Below are 15,520 nucleotides of genomic sequence, written 5' to 3' on the forward strand. Positions count from 1 at the left end.
GTGTGTTCTGTAGGTGCTGAGATCGACTGTGAAGAAAATAATGGAAACACACCTCTGCACATCTCTGCTCGCTACGGCCATGAGTTACTCATCAATACACTCATCACGAACGGAGCTGACACAGCCAAGTGAGAACACACACAGTTTCCAGCAAAAATGCAACATGCATCTGCAATTCTGTCATTGACCGAATTCCCGCTTGGAGACTATGCTCAACACATTGTGGTGTGTGGGGGGTTGATAGACAGGGCATTGCAGCATGCTGTTGTGTTGATCTGCTGTGGGGTTTAATGAGGACTGTGATATGGTGCTGTTTCCAATCTTAGCTGAATCAACTGTAAGTCGCTCTGGATAAGAGTGTCTGCTTAAAGTCTAAAATGTAAAAATGTGTTGCAGGCGAGGCGTCCATGGGATGTTCCCCCTCCACCTGGCTGCTCTCAGTGGGTTCTCTGACTGCTGTCGGAAGCTCCTCTCATCAGGCTTTGATATAGACACCCCTGACGACTTTGGAAGGACCTGTTTACATGCTGCAGCAGCTGTTGGGTGAGTGGACTGGTCCAGGCTTTACACCAAGGAATATTTAGTTCATGAACTGGAAAGCCACCAGAAAGAACAAACACATATTCACACTCTTACATTTCACATTGTTTAGCAGTATTAAAAAATCGTATAGATCATTAGTGCGGTATCATTTCTGTATAATGTGGTTCCATGCCATGGTGGTATTGACTTGCGCTCTGGTCTAAATTGTCTTTATATCTTCTTGAAAGAGAAGAGAAACCTGCAAACTGCTCTTGCTAGTATCACTTTTTATTATTGCTTTTATTAGCATTATAAAAACAGTGATACTAGCAAGAGCAGTGTACGGGTTTCTCTTTTCTTTAAGGTTCTCATTGTTACCATCCACCTGATAGCTCAGATGTGAAAGGGCCTTTCTGAACTTGATATCTTGTTACCAGGAACCTGGACTGTCTGAATCTGCTGCTCAACACAGGGGCAGACTTCAACAGAAAGGACAGCTTCGGAAGGTCTGTCTGTGGCATCAAATAACTTTCATATGTGATCTTTATGATAATGGGGAATATAGTATAGGGGCATATAGGAATTATTATGAGAAATATTGGGCGGCAGGTAGCCTAGCGGTTAAGAGCGTTGGGTCAGTAACCGAAAGGTTGCTGGTTCAAATCCCCTAGCTGACTAGGTGAAAAATGTGTCTATGTGCACTGCAGCAAGGCACTTAACCCTAATTGCTCCTGTAAGTCGCACTGGATAAGAGTGTCTGCTAAATGATGTAAATGTAAATGTTTTACAGCTCCAATAAGCTGTTTCTGTTGTTGATGTTGAATGGTTTCTGTGCGTTCTTCTAGGAGTCCTCTGCATTATGCAGCAGCCAATTGTAACTACCAGTGTCTGTTTGCCTTGGTGGGGTCTGGGGCCAGTGTGAACGATCTGGATAAAAGGTGTTCCATCCCGCTCCACTACGCTGCTGCCTCCGACACAGACGGAAAGTACGTCTCACACCTCTCTTACTGTTGTGTGTGTTGTGGTGCCATGACCTTTCACATTTCACTGTAGTCTGGAGAGTATGTTGTGGTGCCATGACCTTTCACATTTCACTGTAGTCTGGAGAGTATGTTGTGGTGCCATGACCTTTCACATTTCACTGTAGTCTGGAGAGTATGTTGTGGTGCCATGACCTTTCACATTTCACTGTAGTCTGGAGAGTATGTTGTGGTGCCATGACCTTTCACATTTCACTGTAGTCTGGAGAGTATGTTGTGGTGCCATGACCTTTCACATTTCACTGTAGTCTGGAGAGTATGTTGTGGTGCCATGACCTTTCACATTTCACTGTAGTCTGGAGAGTATGTTGTGGTGCCATGACCTTTCACATTTCACTGTAGTCTGGAGAGTATGTTGTGGTGCCATGACCTTTCACATTTCACTGTAGTCTGGAGAGTATGTTGTGGTGCCATGACCTTTCACATTTCACTGTAGTCTGGAGAGTATGTTGTGGTGCCATGACCTTTCACATTTCACTGTAGTCTGGAGAGTATGTTGTGGTGCCATGACCTTTCACATTTCACTGTAGTCTGGAGAGTATGTTGTGGTGCCATGACCTTTCACATTTCACTGTAGTCTGGAGAGTATGTTGTGGTGCCATGACCTTTCACATTTCACTGTAGTCTGGAGAGTATGTTGTGGTGCCATGACCTTTCACATTTCACTGTAGTCTGGAGAGTATGTTGTGGTGCCATGACCTTTCACATTTCACTGTAGTCTAGAGTATGTTGTTGGCCGTGTTTGAATACATACTAGTGTTAAATCTGCAGTGTGAAAGCTTGGCCACGTCTCCTTTGGGAAAGTGTCTCTGCTTGCTTATCTGTCTGTCTTGATGTTGGTATAATGATTAGTGAACTCTTGACCTCTGACCTCTAGGTGTCTGGAATATTTGCTGCGAAACGACGCTAACCCAGGGATCAGGGACAATCAGGGCTACAACGCAGTCCATTACGCGTCTGTGTACGGACACCGCCTCTGTCTGGAGCTGGTGAGTCAGAACCACAGGGGACTAGACGCCCTGCATTCACAGACCATTTTGTCTGCGTCCCAAATGGATGTAGGGCCCATAGGGCTCTGGTCAAAAGTAATGCACTATATAGGGAATAGGGTGCCATTTGGGACAGACGTTGATATTCAGTAGGTTTTAAGGTGTGGTTGCATGTTTGTCGTGGCCGCATCGTCACTCTTGATGTTCTTTTTCCAGATTGCAAGTGAACACCTTTAGATGTGGTAAGTACCAGTTGGTTACTTTTCCTCACACTAGCTTGTTTAAGTTACGAATGCAACACCCCAGTATGTCTGCAGGGGCTGGTCACTGAGATTTACAACATGAAACATGCTACTAGACTAAACTTCAAAGTAAATATGTTACAAGTCTAAACTGGCCCGTCCTTGTCTTTCCCCAGCTAATGGAAACCTCAGGGACAGACATCCTGAACGACTCTGATGTCAGAGCTCCCATCAGCCCCCTACACTTAGCTGTGAGTAAAGCCTACCTGCTCCTGTAGGGGTCTCGCCACATGACAAATGGCACCCTATTCCCTATTTAGTGCACTACTTTTGACCAGAACCTTATGGGCCCAGATCAAAAGTACTGCACTACATGGGAAATAGGGTGCTATCTGGGATGCAGGCATTGTGTTGTTTTTCCACGAAGAGTTGATTGTCCAGACACTCACACACCATGTTCCTATCTGTTCCTGATTAGTGTAAAATACATGCATATTTTGACACGGTGATGATGAGGATGATTTCCTTATTTTGCCATTTGAGTTAATCAACCTCCAACAGAGGAGTAGTAGTGTGTTTGTTTCTAAATCTCACGCTTGGCAGGGACCTTCGATGTTGATGCTGGGCGGGAGAAAAAATGGGCACCCGATTTGAGAGACACTGGTCTACTTTAGAGGTCTAGGACTGTTTCTGTTCAGGCATACCACTGGTCTACTATAGGACATTGATTATATTAAGAGTGTATATCTGTTCAGGTGCACCACTGGTCTACTATAGGACATTGATTATATTAGGAGTGTATATCTGTTCAGGCATACCACTGGTCTACTATAGGACATTGATTATATTAGGAGTGTATATCTGTTCAGGCATACCACTGGTCTACTATAGGACATTGATTATATTAAGAGTGTATATCTGTTCAGGCATACCACTGGTCTATCAATCAATCAATTTTATTTTATATAGCCCTTCTTACATCAGCTAATATCTCGAAGTGCTGTACAGAAACCCAGCCTAAAACCCCAAACAGCTAGTAATGCAGGTGTAGAAGCACGGTGGCTAGGAAAAACTCCCTAGAAAGGCGAAAACCTAGGAAGAAACCTAGAGAGGAACCAGGCTATGAGAGTCTACTATAGGACATTGATTATATTAAGAGTGTATATCTGTTCAGGCATACCTGAACAGGAGTGTATTTCTGTTCAGGCATACCACTGGTCTACTATAGGACATTGATTATATTAGGAGTGTATATCTGTTCAGGCATACCACTGGTCTACTATAGGACATTGATTATATTAGGAGTGTATTTCTGTTCTGGCATACCACTGGTCTACTATAGGACATTGATTATATTAGGAGTGTATATCTGTTCAGGCATACCACTGGACTTTGCTTCAGACTGTGTGTTTGTTTCCATTCAGGCGTACCACGGCCACCACCATGCTATGGAGGTCCTGGTTCAGTCTCTGCTGGATCTAGACGTGAGGAACAGCCAGGGGCGCACCCCTCTGGACCTGGCTGCCTTTAAAGGCCATGTGGAATGTGTTGACGTCCTCATCAACCAGGTAGCCTCCATCCTGGTTGAAGACTTCACCCTGAAGAGGACCCCCATCCACGCTGCAGGTACGCATAGGATATCACGTAAGACCTAGAGATTCTGCAATTCAAAAGTTTTCCTTACCAAGATGGACATTTGTTTGGTCATGTTGCTAGGATGCCAATGTCCACTCTAGGGATATTATATAGCATAGTGTGAAAATGCCCACTACACACTGATCTAAGGTCATTTTTTGTCATTATTGCTGAGGATCTGGGGAGTGTAAGCTGATCCTAGATCAGTGCACAGGGGAACTTCTATCCAGAGCCAGGTACACAGCTAGCAGGTGAAAGGCTTCGAGGGCCTCAGCCCCACAATGTTTTATTATCTGCTGTGTTAACATCATGAGGATGTCATCTACCAATACCACTGTTCTAGAAATCTGTCTGTTCATGTGAAGGTAATAGTCGTCCAGCAATCAGCTCATATCCTCTCTGTTTAGCCTCCTCTAGCTACCAACGGTCAATAATCTCACATTGTTATATCCTCTCTGTTTATCCTCCTCTAGCTACCAACGGTCAATCATCTCACATTCTTATATCCTCTCTGTTTATCCTCCTCTAGCTACCAACGGTGATTCGGAGTGTTTGCGTTTGCTGATTGGAAATGCTGACCTCCAGAGTGCAGTGGACGTTCAAGACGGGAATGGACAGTAAGTCAATTGGGTTTTGGATACAATTCCTGAAATAAAGAGATTTTGACACTAGGTCTACGTCCCAAATGGCACCCTATGCCCTACTTGGTGCACTACTTTAAACCAGAACCATATGGGCTCAGGTCAAAAGTAGTGTACCATATAGGGAATAGGTTGCCATTTGGGACTTAGCCTGGTTATTACCAGTTTGTAATATGACCTTGTTGTCTTGTGTATCAGAACCCCTCTGATGCTGTCGGTGCTGAGCGGACACACAGACTGTTTGTACTCACTGCTCAACAAGGGAGCCAGCATAGAAGCCAAAGACAAGTGGGGCAGAACAGCGCTACACAGAGGGGTGAGGAGGAGAGCTGGCTGTATACGCTCACACACAGAAAGAGACGGGGAGGCTCAAATATACATATTATCTTCAGAAAAGTAGTTGTCCATGGGTAGTGGTGTATTCATCCCTGTAGGGGGACCTGCCTCCAGACATCATTTGTAATAATTGATGATTCATTATTATATAATTGATTATTAGTTATTTCAAATCCATTCTTGTCTCCCCGCCCTTCCTCCCAGGCGGTGACGGGTCATGAGGAGTGTGTGGAGGCCCTGCTGCAGCACAGCGCCAGCTTCCTGGTTCGGGACTGTAAGGGGCGGACCCCTGTCCACCTGGCTGCGGCATCCGGACACATCGGGGTGCTGGGGGGGCTCCTACACGCCGCCCAGTCAGTGGAGACCCTCCCCGTCATCACAGACAACCAGGGCTACACGCCACTACACTGGGCCTGCTACAACGGTACGTACTGGACTAACGGAACACTAGATCTTTTCTGATTTTCTCTCTTCAGCACCGTAAACATGTCCCTGAATTAGGCAGGCCATACAACGGTACGTACTGACTAACTGGACTGTAGCTCTGTTCTCTCCTCCATGAAGTGTACACTCATTCACTCCCTCTTGTGGCTTGAAAAGCATTCGATTGGTGTGGACGGAGCCATGTGGGGGAATGAACAAGACTACAACAGAATTAGGGGTTATGACTCTCAGTGGAGGACCTTACACTGAAACAGGACTTTGTCAGGGATTGACATAGCATATGTTGTAGCTAAAACATCTTTTGTGATTTCACCATTGTCAGATGTGTAGCTTTCTCTGAGAGTATTGTTGTGGTCTGCAGCGACGTCATCTTTTTCCTGTATGAATCAATCTTCCACTAGGCCATGACACGTGTGTAGAGGTGCTGCTGGAACAGGAGGTTTTCCACAAGACAGAGGGCAACTCGTTCAGCCCCCTCCACTGAGCTGTGATCAATGACAACGAGGGGGCTGCAGAGATGCTGATTGACACTCTGGGGCCGGCCATTGTCAACGCCACTGACACCAAGAACCGGTAACTACAGCACATGACAAAGTCCTTTTCTTCTGGAGAATAATGTTGTCTTGGGAATAAAATGACCTCTGGGGTTGGATGAGGGATTATAGATTACTTTTAATACATCTATTAGTGATTTTATATTTCTATGGTATAAACAGGGTTAATTGAACAAACTTGTTTATAACAGTCCTACATGATGTCGGTGAAATAAGTTTCCTCTCTCTCCAGGACCCCCCTGCATGCGGCGGCTTTCACGGACCACGTGGAGTGTCTTCAGCTGCTGCTAGGCCACAACGCCCAGGTCAACTCCCCCGATGCCTCCGGGAAGACCTCCCTCATGATGGCTGCTGAGAACGGACAAACCAACGCTGTCGGTACGCAGCCCCCTCTCCTCCGCTTTGCCTCGCCCAGCCGGTTTAAGTTCAACATGTCTGTTTTACATTTTAATAAGTCGCTTCATTTCCTAATTGAGTTTCTTTATGTTTCTCTGTCTGTGTCAGAGCTGTTGGTGAGCAGTGCCAAAGCAGAGCTCACCCTGCAGGATGCAGTCATGAACACTGCTCTTCATCTGGCCTGCAGTAAGGTGAGCATCCCCACATGAAGATGACGTTCATCTGAACAGTTGGCTCTCTCTGGTTGTTATTTTGGTCTGACATGTTTGACTCTGGTTTTTAAAGGGGCATGAAACCAGTGCCTTGTTGATATTGGAGAAGATTACAGACAGGAACCTCATCAACTCGACTAACGCAGCCTTACAGACGTACGTATGGTTCAGCTGTATTAATTGGGCCAGAAGTATTAGAAGAAGTGCACTATATAGGGAATAGTCTGGCATTTGGGAGGTATCCTCATTTGCTGCTGGCTAATCTGACGGTACTTTCTCCTCAGGCCGTTACACGTTGCAGCCAGAAATGGTCTGACGGTGGTGGTTCAGGAGCTACTAGTGAAGGGTGCTAGCGTGCTCGCAGTCGATAAGAATGGTAAGATCCATAACGCTAACACCGTTTTCTTCTGTACTTCTCTTCTCAATGTGTCCACAAATGTTTCTCTCTAGTCCACTGCTTGGTTATTGTCTTAACTTTGTATCTCCTAGCCTGTTGTTAGTTCATGTTTTTCACCAAAAGTGTTATAGTAAACTGTGATGCTCCTGAAGTGACCCTCTGCTGTTCTGTTTGAACCCCTCAGGTTACACGCCAGCCTTGGCCTACGCCCCCAACAAAGACGTGGCGGACTGCCTGGCGCTGATCCTGTCCACCATGATGCCCGTGTCCCCCTGCAACCCGGCGCCCAGCCTGTCCTTCAGTGCCATTAACCACTACACCACCAGCCCCTCCAAGAGTGTGACCTTCGACAGCCTGCCCGTGCTGCGCAGCGAGCACAGCTCCTACTGCAGCTTCAACAACATCGGCCACCGCGAACACGATGGAGGCTTCTACAAGGATGAGGAACTCAACGACTCAGACTCAGAGACATACTGAGGGGGGTGGTGGTCGCTGCCCAGGAGGGGAGCCAAGGGCAGGCGGATGGACAGTGAAGTGGGGCAGAGGCCACAAACAAATACACACATACACACCGTTTCTTAAATCACCACAGCCAGCTTTGGGAGGGCACGAGCCGAGACAGTCCGCACAGGAGCCTTAAGAGTCCCGCAGATGGAGAGAGAGAAATGGAGGGAGGGAGGGAGAGGGGGAGGCACAACAGGCTGGCTGGCCACACTCATCCTCTCGTACCACCAGGTGTCCTTCCCGCAGATACTGGACTTCAGAGGAACTGCTGCTGCTATACCCCACCTTTACCTTTACCCACAAAGGTCCTAAACGGTAAAAACTGTCCAGCCAACAGACAGACGGACACCTTATGACGGCAATAACCTGTAGTCCAAGGGGATAGTAGCACTTCACTGAGTGAAAAACAGACATGGACCAAAAGATGTGGAAGAAGCCTTTTCAAAACCTGTTTTGACAGTAGAAATAGGATTGAGTGTTTTGGGCTGAGAAAAAACATAAGGAGTGATGTTTCATTTAAGTTTTATGAGAGTGATGGTCATGTTTATCCGCACACTAAGACAGACAGAACGCACCTAGCCTCTTGTCTGTAATCCATGTGGGAGGAGGGGAAATCATTGATTTTTTATGAACAAACATTTTAATAAAATCATTCATGTCTTAAGCTCCTGACCCTCTGTGGGAACCAAAAAATCGTAGTATTTGCTCTCATGAGTAATTTCAAAGGATTTCCATCCCCAATGGCACCCTATTCCCTTTATAGTACACTACTTTTGACCAGGGCCATAGGGTTCTGGTCAAAAGTAGTGTACTCTATAAAGAATAGGGTGCCATTAAGATTTTGCATTTGTATGTGAGCGACAGGACTTTTTACATTTGCGTTATTAAACCTACCTGTCCTTTGCCCTCTAGAAATTATTTTAGAAAGTAAATTATTAATTCATGTATTCTTTCTTGTGATATTTATATCATCATTTTGTGTCTTCTTTAGTTACTGAGGGGAGGTTAGGAGAGTAGGGGCAGCTGTTTGAGCGAAAACAATGATGCATACTAAGTACTACAACGTTTGTGAAAAGCACTGATACTATTCCGAGGCAGAAAACATGCCTCCCTTGGAGAGGAGAAACACTGTAAACCAATGGTAGGACAGCAGCATTTAGATTCTCTTCTGTTGAAAAAAATATATATATATATTATTTGTCTTGGTCTTATAATCAATTTATTTTGACAGGTTTTGCTTGCTTTAACTTCTTCAAAAAAATGAAACCACTCAATCCTTTTATGTGATTGCTTGTTCAAACCCCCGTTTCTGTCTCTTTTTGAAAATCATTTTAACTGGAAATATGTACAATACACATGTTCGTCAAATCAGGATCAGGAGGTTCACAGGTTTTTTCGTGTCCTTTTTTTTTCTTTAAAAGGATGAAACTAACATGTACATATGAAATAGTGACTGAATTCGAAACTCCCATGAATTCTTTCAGTATCTGAAGATTGCTGTATATTTTATGAGTAATAAAATAAAGAAATGAGTTGTGTTATTTAATAATGAACTATGGGTTATCTGTTTTATGTGACAACCGCAGTATCCATTTCTAGGTGACAGTGGTGCTAATCCCAAAAGAAAGGCTACATACAACAAGGAACAAGAAGTCTATTGGCAAAGTGATGAATATTTTTTATTTATTTATTTTTATTTCACCTTTATTTAACCAGGTAAGCCAGCTGAGAACAGGTTCTCATTTACAACTGCGACCTGGCCAAGATAAAGCAAAGCAGTGCAATAAAAACAACACAGAGTTACATATGGGGTAAAAAACATAAAGTCAAAAATACAACAGAAAATATATATACAGTGTGTGCAAATGTAGCAAGTTATGGAGGTAAGGCAATAAATAGGCTATGGTGCAAAATAATTACAATAGTATTAACACTGGAATGCTAGATGTGCAAGAGATTATGTGCAAATAGAGATACTGGGGTCCAAAAGAGCAAAATAAATAACAATATAGGGATGAGGTAGTTGGGTGGGCTAATTTCAGATGGGCTGTGTACAGGTGCAGTGATCGGTAAGGTGCTCTGACAACTGATGCTTAAAGTTATTGAGGGAGATAAGAGTCTCCAGCTTCAGAGATTTTTGCAATTCGTTCCAGTCATCGGCAGCAGAGAACTGGAAGGAATGGCGGCCAAAGGAGGTGTTGGCTTTGGGAATGACCAGTGAGATATATATTATTATAATATTGCATGTACCTTGGCCTAACGGTGTGGGTTATGTATTTTATTTTTCATGGCGTCCTCAACATTACAGTTTAAAGGGCAACAATAGCCTAAATTTGTTTACAACTCGCAGGATTTCCATACGTGAGCTTTCAACAACACAGATTGTTGCATCAGCACGAGATCGAAAGTGCATCAAATCTGTACAGCATTGTTACGTCATCACTGATAAACGTTGAAACTGATCAGAAACCGCTGGAGCAGTTCAGTCTAATCCTCCCTAGTGCTGGAGGATTACGTTTGTTTTCGCTCTGGATGCGCGTTCATTTTGGCAAGGAAATGTGCTGATTTTGCAAGGAGATGGAGAATAAAGAGTTCAAGGTAGACATGTTATTTATTTTTAAATCTTCAATTATATTAATTACTGTGGATTAAATATTGTTTAACAAATGAAATAATGTGCTATTCATGCTGTAATATCAAACTAGAAAGTATATGGCCGGGGAGTCATGAGAGTTGGCTAAAGGTACAGTAGGGTCAAATGGGGGTCAAAGGTTATGACAGCACCTTCATAAATTCGTCCAAAATGGCACCCTATTCCCTATGTAGGCTAGTGTACTACTTTTGACCAGGAGCCATAGAAGGGTTGGCTGACGAAAATGATGCTCGCGCATCGATGGCCGGAAGTCGTGTATCTTGTTATGATTCTGAACCTCAGCTAACAACAAGCTGCCATGTGGGGAATCGTAGCTCTGTGGCATGTTTCAGCTCGTTGTATGGTGTTATTGATACCATGTCTTGTTTTGAGGTGTTTTGACTGATATCATGTCTATGCAATGACTATAATTCGCTACCTAGCTAACCAACAACAACTGTAACAATGTATTTGATACGAGTTCATTGTTCAAATGTATTTATGTTTGCATTAAACATTTAGAGACTAAATATAGTTTACATGTTGTCAACAGTCTAAGTCAAACCCTGTCTATTTTGCCCCATAGTTGCATGCCAGTTTTGTTGCTTAACAACCAACCCCTCTATAGAGTCCCACAGTGGAGGTGTGATAATACCCATAAAATCTAGCGGTCAAACAGGGAAATGGTTCCAATCGTTTTTCCACCATTCATTTTTCCCATAGGCGATTTTAGAAACACATAAAATAAGGGCTGTATTTCGTGTAGGCTTACCCTGGCGTGACGTTTTTGTAACCTTGTAAATCTCTCTCGGACAAGTTGATGTATTTGATGTATTTTTCTATTACATGTATGACATTTCATTGAGATATTTTGTGTTTTAATGACGCAAAATTGAATTACAGCCTAACTCTGCTTTCTGTTGTCGCCATCAGGCTGCAGTGGTGACCTTCACTACCGTGACCCACAAGGATGAAACTTCCCAGACCAGCCTCACCCTCAGCAGGGGAAAGAGAAGCTACCCAGACCTACACACCTTTGTGCAGGACATGAAGGACGAGTAAGTTTCTCTTTGGCTTCCCCATGCATCCCCTAGATATGTTCCCTATCTCAATTGCATACTCCTCGTGTCCTCTCTTCTCAAAACCCATTGGATGAGAAAGCCAGAGGTCCCGCCCTTCCGACCTTCTCATCCAATGGGTTTTGAGAAGGAGGCGAGGAGATTGAGAGTCTCCCATAGTCTCGGGCCAATACAAAGGACTCAACGGACCAAATAACCAATCAGGGATGTCTGGGTGTGGCCTAGTTCCATAGAGGTCCATCCATAACTTAGTCTAAGATAATAGAGGTAATGTCCATCCATAACGTAATCTAAAATAATAGAGGTAATGTCCATCCATAACGTAATCTAAGATAATAGAGGTAATGTCCATCCATAACGTAATCTAAAATAATAGAGGTAATGTCCATCCATAACGTAGTCTAAGATAATAGAGGTAATGTCATGTAGTTCATTGTGTACTTGCATTTATTTACTTTTCAGCCATTGGAATCTGCTGAGTGAGAATATGCGTGCCGGGGTGAGTTTGAGTCACCTCTAAAGTAGTTAATGTTGGTAAAATGGACCAAACATTCATTTGTGGAAATCCTGCAGGACCTTTAATCCTGAACCACTGCTTTAATTGACTAGCTTGAGTAAATGGTTCTACGTTTTATATCAGTGCAGCCCCTTTAACAAACTAACTCTGTATGGTCTTTTAACATTGCAGATGAGCAGACATGAGTTTAGTGCCAAGTGCATGGATATTGTAGCATGGGTGATGGAGTCTACATCCACTGTGGTTGTTCCCGCCCTTGACCTCACCATGCAGATAGAGCTCTCTGATTCGCCAAGCTCTTCTGGATCAGGAAGTAATGAGGCAGGAGAGGTGACCTCTCTTGGCCGCATCGTCAGATTCAGCTGTAGTGGAGGACCCAGCATGTGCACCAGCGCCAGAACCGCCTACAGCACACGCACTCCCACGCCTTTCCCCTCCTCTCACAGGTACCTAGCCCTATCCCCTCCTCTCACAGGTACCTAGCCCTAATATTGAATTATCTTTACAATTTTTCACATATCAACTTGAAATCAGTGAGTAATATTTTTGTTTTGCTTTGAAATATTATATTGCTCATGTTTATGAACACATAACCCTAATGTCTATGCTTAATACTCTTTGATTTAGATTATGTCCCACATGGAACCCTATTTCCTATATATTGAACTACTTTGACCAGACTCCTATAGGCCTTGGTAAAAAGCAGTGCACTACATAGGGAATAGGTTGCCATCTGGGAGACACCCAGAGCTGAGCTAGGTAGGCCTACTGAACTGATGCCATGCATTTCATTTTGCTAATATTGAAGCATTTTCTTTTCCACAGGCACTATTGACCATGGGATCTGCAATGTCTATCTCACTTCGCGAGAAGGCAGTCCACTTCAAAGATGGGCCGGACACGGTGGGCCACTTCTTTAAATCCAGACCCGTAAGAGCGGCAAAGACAAGACCCTGAAGCGCTACTCGCCATGGAGGCGGATTGTGAAGAAGAAGGGCTCCAAGAAGGTGCAGGCCCACGAGAACATCAACCAAAACAACATCGCCCATCTGAGTAACGAGAACCTGGAGAAGTCCCAGTCCTCCTCCAACTTGTCCACCTTCACCCTGGAGAAGTCTCAATCCTGTGACAAGCTGTCCACCCAGTACCAGAGCACTCCAGCCATTGCCAACAGCTCCAACAACGCCGCCTCGTCGGTCGAGAAGGCCCCCTTGACCAACTCCAACACGGCCCCCGACACGCCCCAGACGGTTATCGCCCAGGACCTCGACACGCCCAAGAGGCTGGTGATGGTCCACGTTACAACCGGCGAGCTGCTGCGCTGCCTGGGTGAGTTCCTGTGCCGGCGCTGCTACCTGATCCAGGACATGTCTTTCATGGACCCGGCGCTGTGGCTGCGGGTGGTTGACCGTTATCTGCTGGACAACTGCTATCAGAACCAGAGCTGCATTAACCCGGCCATGGTGGTCTTCCTCTACATGCTGTGCCGCGAGGCGGTCTCCTCCGAGGTGGCCACCTTGCATGAGCTGCATGCCGTGCTGCTTACCTGCCTCTACACGACCTGCTCCTACGTGGGCAACCAGATCTCCTACCCCCTGAGACCCTTCCTGGTGGAGACCTGCAGGCAGACCTTCTGGATCCGCTGCATGTCCATCACCAAGCTGATGAGTGGTAAGATGCTCCAGATGAACACAGACCCTAACTTCTTCTCCCAGATGTTTGCTGACCTGAAGAACGAGAGCCAGAAGGAGGAGAAGAAGAGCCGCCTGCTCAGCGGTGTGTACAGCACTCAGTGAGGGACCTAGGGTAGAGGGGCCAGGGGAGGGGAGGGGCCTACTATAGCCTGACATTTCAAAATGGGAGGGAAGAGGATTGGTTCAGTGAATGGGTAGAGGGTGAGCTTTGATGGGAAAATATGATTTATAGATTTTAAGGGTTAATATGAGGGTTAATTTGGCTTGAAAGAGAACACAAATCGGTAGGTATGAATGTGTAGAGGACTGAGGCTGTAGCTTACTATCTACTGTACCAGCTGACTGTCTGACGTGTGCACTGCCTACCACGGGAGGATTGGAGGCACACGAGTGACTGTGCTAGTGCTCACATCACACAGGCTGCAGCCTACCAGCCTACTGTTCTGACTGTTTGAGATGTGCACTTTCTACCACGGGAGGGAAGGAGGCACCCTTGTGTGAGTGGGCTAGTGCTCAGATTATGGTTGAACAGACAAGCTGCAACCCTGCCGCTTTAGACTGTGAAGTGAACACCCATGTTCCCCCACAGCAAGCACAGGACTGGACAGTTCTGGGGGACAGGGGTTCGTTTGAGGACCATTGGTTCTGATGAACTTGAACGAACAGTGTGACTGTTTTGGAATAAAATGCTATTATATTCTCTTAAACATCCAGTGTTGTGTCCTTATTATTTTACAATTGATATTTTCCATGTCATTTTGAGATCTTGGTGGAGATAATACTTTACCAGTGGTGGAAAAAGTACCCAATTCAGTAAAACTTGAGTAAAAGTAAAGAAAATGACTCAAGTAAAAGTGAAAGTCACACAGTAAAATACTACTTCAGTAAAAGTCTAAAAGTATCTGGTTTTAAATGTACTTAAGTATCAAAAGTGAAAGCAAAGGCTATATATCAAATTCCTTATATTATGCTAATTGCCTTTATTTTTATTTATTTATGGGAATCCAGGGACACAGTTCAACAATATTTTACAAACCAGATCAGAGGCAGTAGGGATGCATTTTTCTTAATAAGTACATGAATTTGACCGTTTTGCTGTCCTGCCTGAGCATTAGAAATGTAACGAGCACATATTTTATTTCAGAATGTAGTCAAGATGAAGTAAAAGTTGTAAAAAATATAAAAACTCAAGTAAAGTACAGATACCTCAAAGTAGTACTTCAAAGTATTTTTACTTAGTTACTTTACACCACTGTACTTTACTAATGATTAGTAAATGTTTTATAAGGGTCTATATTAAACATCTAATAAATTATCCAATAATTCATTTGAAAATGTATAAATAACTATGTATAGCTTACTAACATTTGCAAATGTAGAAACAGCAATTAGTAAATAGTGAGAACTGTTTATAATAGCCTTAGAAATGATCTATTACTGGACATTATTATAAAGTGTGAATCAAACATTTGATGAGATTATTTTGAACAATAATTTCAATTGCCCATCCCTAACACCAGTGGACAGACAGACATTAATACACACATTCCTGTACCTGGTCGAAGTTGTCCAGAGCAGCATGAAGGTTGGCATGCATGCCAGTAGGAGGCTTGTTGGTGATCTTGATGGCATTCTCCAGGATGCCCTGAGTGAGGAGAGGAGAACAAACACACTTTTAAATTAGGA

At 44.2% G+C, this 15,520-nt stretch overlaps 2 protein-coding genes and 1 pseudogene across 3 annotated transcripts; all 3 read left to right on the forward strand.

Moving 5' to 3' along the window:
- Window positions 1–4,241: 4,241 nt before the first annotated feature.
- On the forward strand, window positions 4,242–6,085 carry LOC311135402 (serine/threonine-protein phosphatase 6 regulatory ankyrin repeat subunit A-like; the record flags this gene model as incomplete). The annotated part of the gene is made up of 5 exons (XM_084169335.1): window positions 4,242–4,419; window positions 4,958–5,045; window positions 5,268–5,385; window positions 5,610–5,829; window positions 6,006–6,085. The coding sequence occupies 5 exons, from the start codon at window positions 4,242–4,244 to the stop codon at window positions 6,041–6,043; spliced, it is 642 nt and encodes a 213-aa protein (XP_084025461.1). The 3' UTR covers window positions 6,044–6,085.
- A 657-nt stretch (window positions 6,086–6,742) lies between these two features.
- Window positions 6,743–8,312, forward strand: LOC311134467 (serine/threonine-protein phosphatase 6 regulatory ankyrin repeat subunit A-like). Its single transcript, XM_084168150.1, has 5 exons — window positions 6,743–6,781; window positions 6,908–6,990; window positions 7,085–7,167; window positions 7,296–7,387; window positions 7,593–8,312. Exons 1-5 carry the CDS (start codon window positions 6,745–6,747, stop codon window positions 7,883–7,885), a joined length of 588 nt encoding a protein of 195 aa, XP_084024276.1. The 5' UTR covers window positions 6,743–6,744; the 3' UTR covers window positions 7,886–8,312.
- Window positions 8,313–12,977: 4,665 nt separating this feature from the next.
- Window positions 12,978–14,245, forward strand: LOC311134534 (cyclin-dependent kinase 5 activator 1-like; annotated as a pseudogene). Its single transcript has one exon. The product of its transcript is annotated as a cyclin-dependent kinase 5 activator 1-like (transcript).
- Window positions 14,246–15,520: the final 1,275 nt, after the last annotated feature.

The sequence above is a fragment of the Coregonus lavaretus genome (assembly GCF_964263955.1).
Source record: "Coregonus lavaretus genome assembly, chromosome: 9".
In the NCBI taxonomy this organism is placed as follows: Eukaryota; Metazoa; Chordata; class Actinopteri; order Salmoniformes; family Salmonidae; genus Coregonus; species Coregonus lavaretus.

Coding starts and splice junctions, on each gene's coding strand:
- LOC311134467 (XM_084168150.1), top strand. CDS start 6,745: ATGATGGCTGCTGAGAACGGACAAACCAACGCTGTCG. Junction 6,991..7,084: donor TTCATCTGGCCTGCAGTAAG/GTGAGCATCCCC, acceptor TGGTTTTTAAAG/GGGCATGAAACCAGTGCCTT. Junction 7,388..7,592: donor GCTCGCAGTCGATAAGAATG/GTAAGATCCATA, acceptor TGAACCCCTCAG/GTTACACGCCAGCCTTGGCC.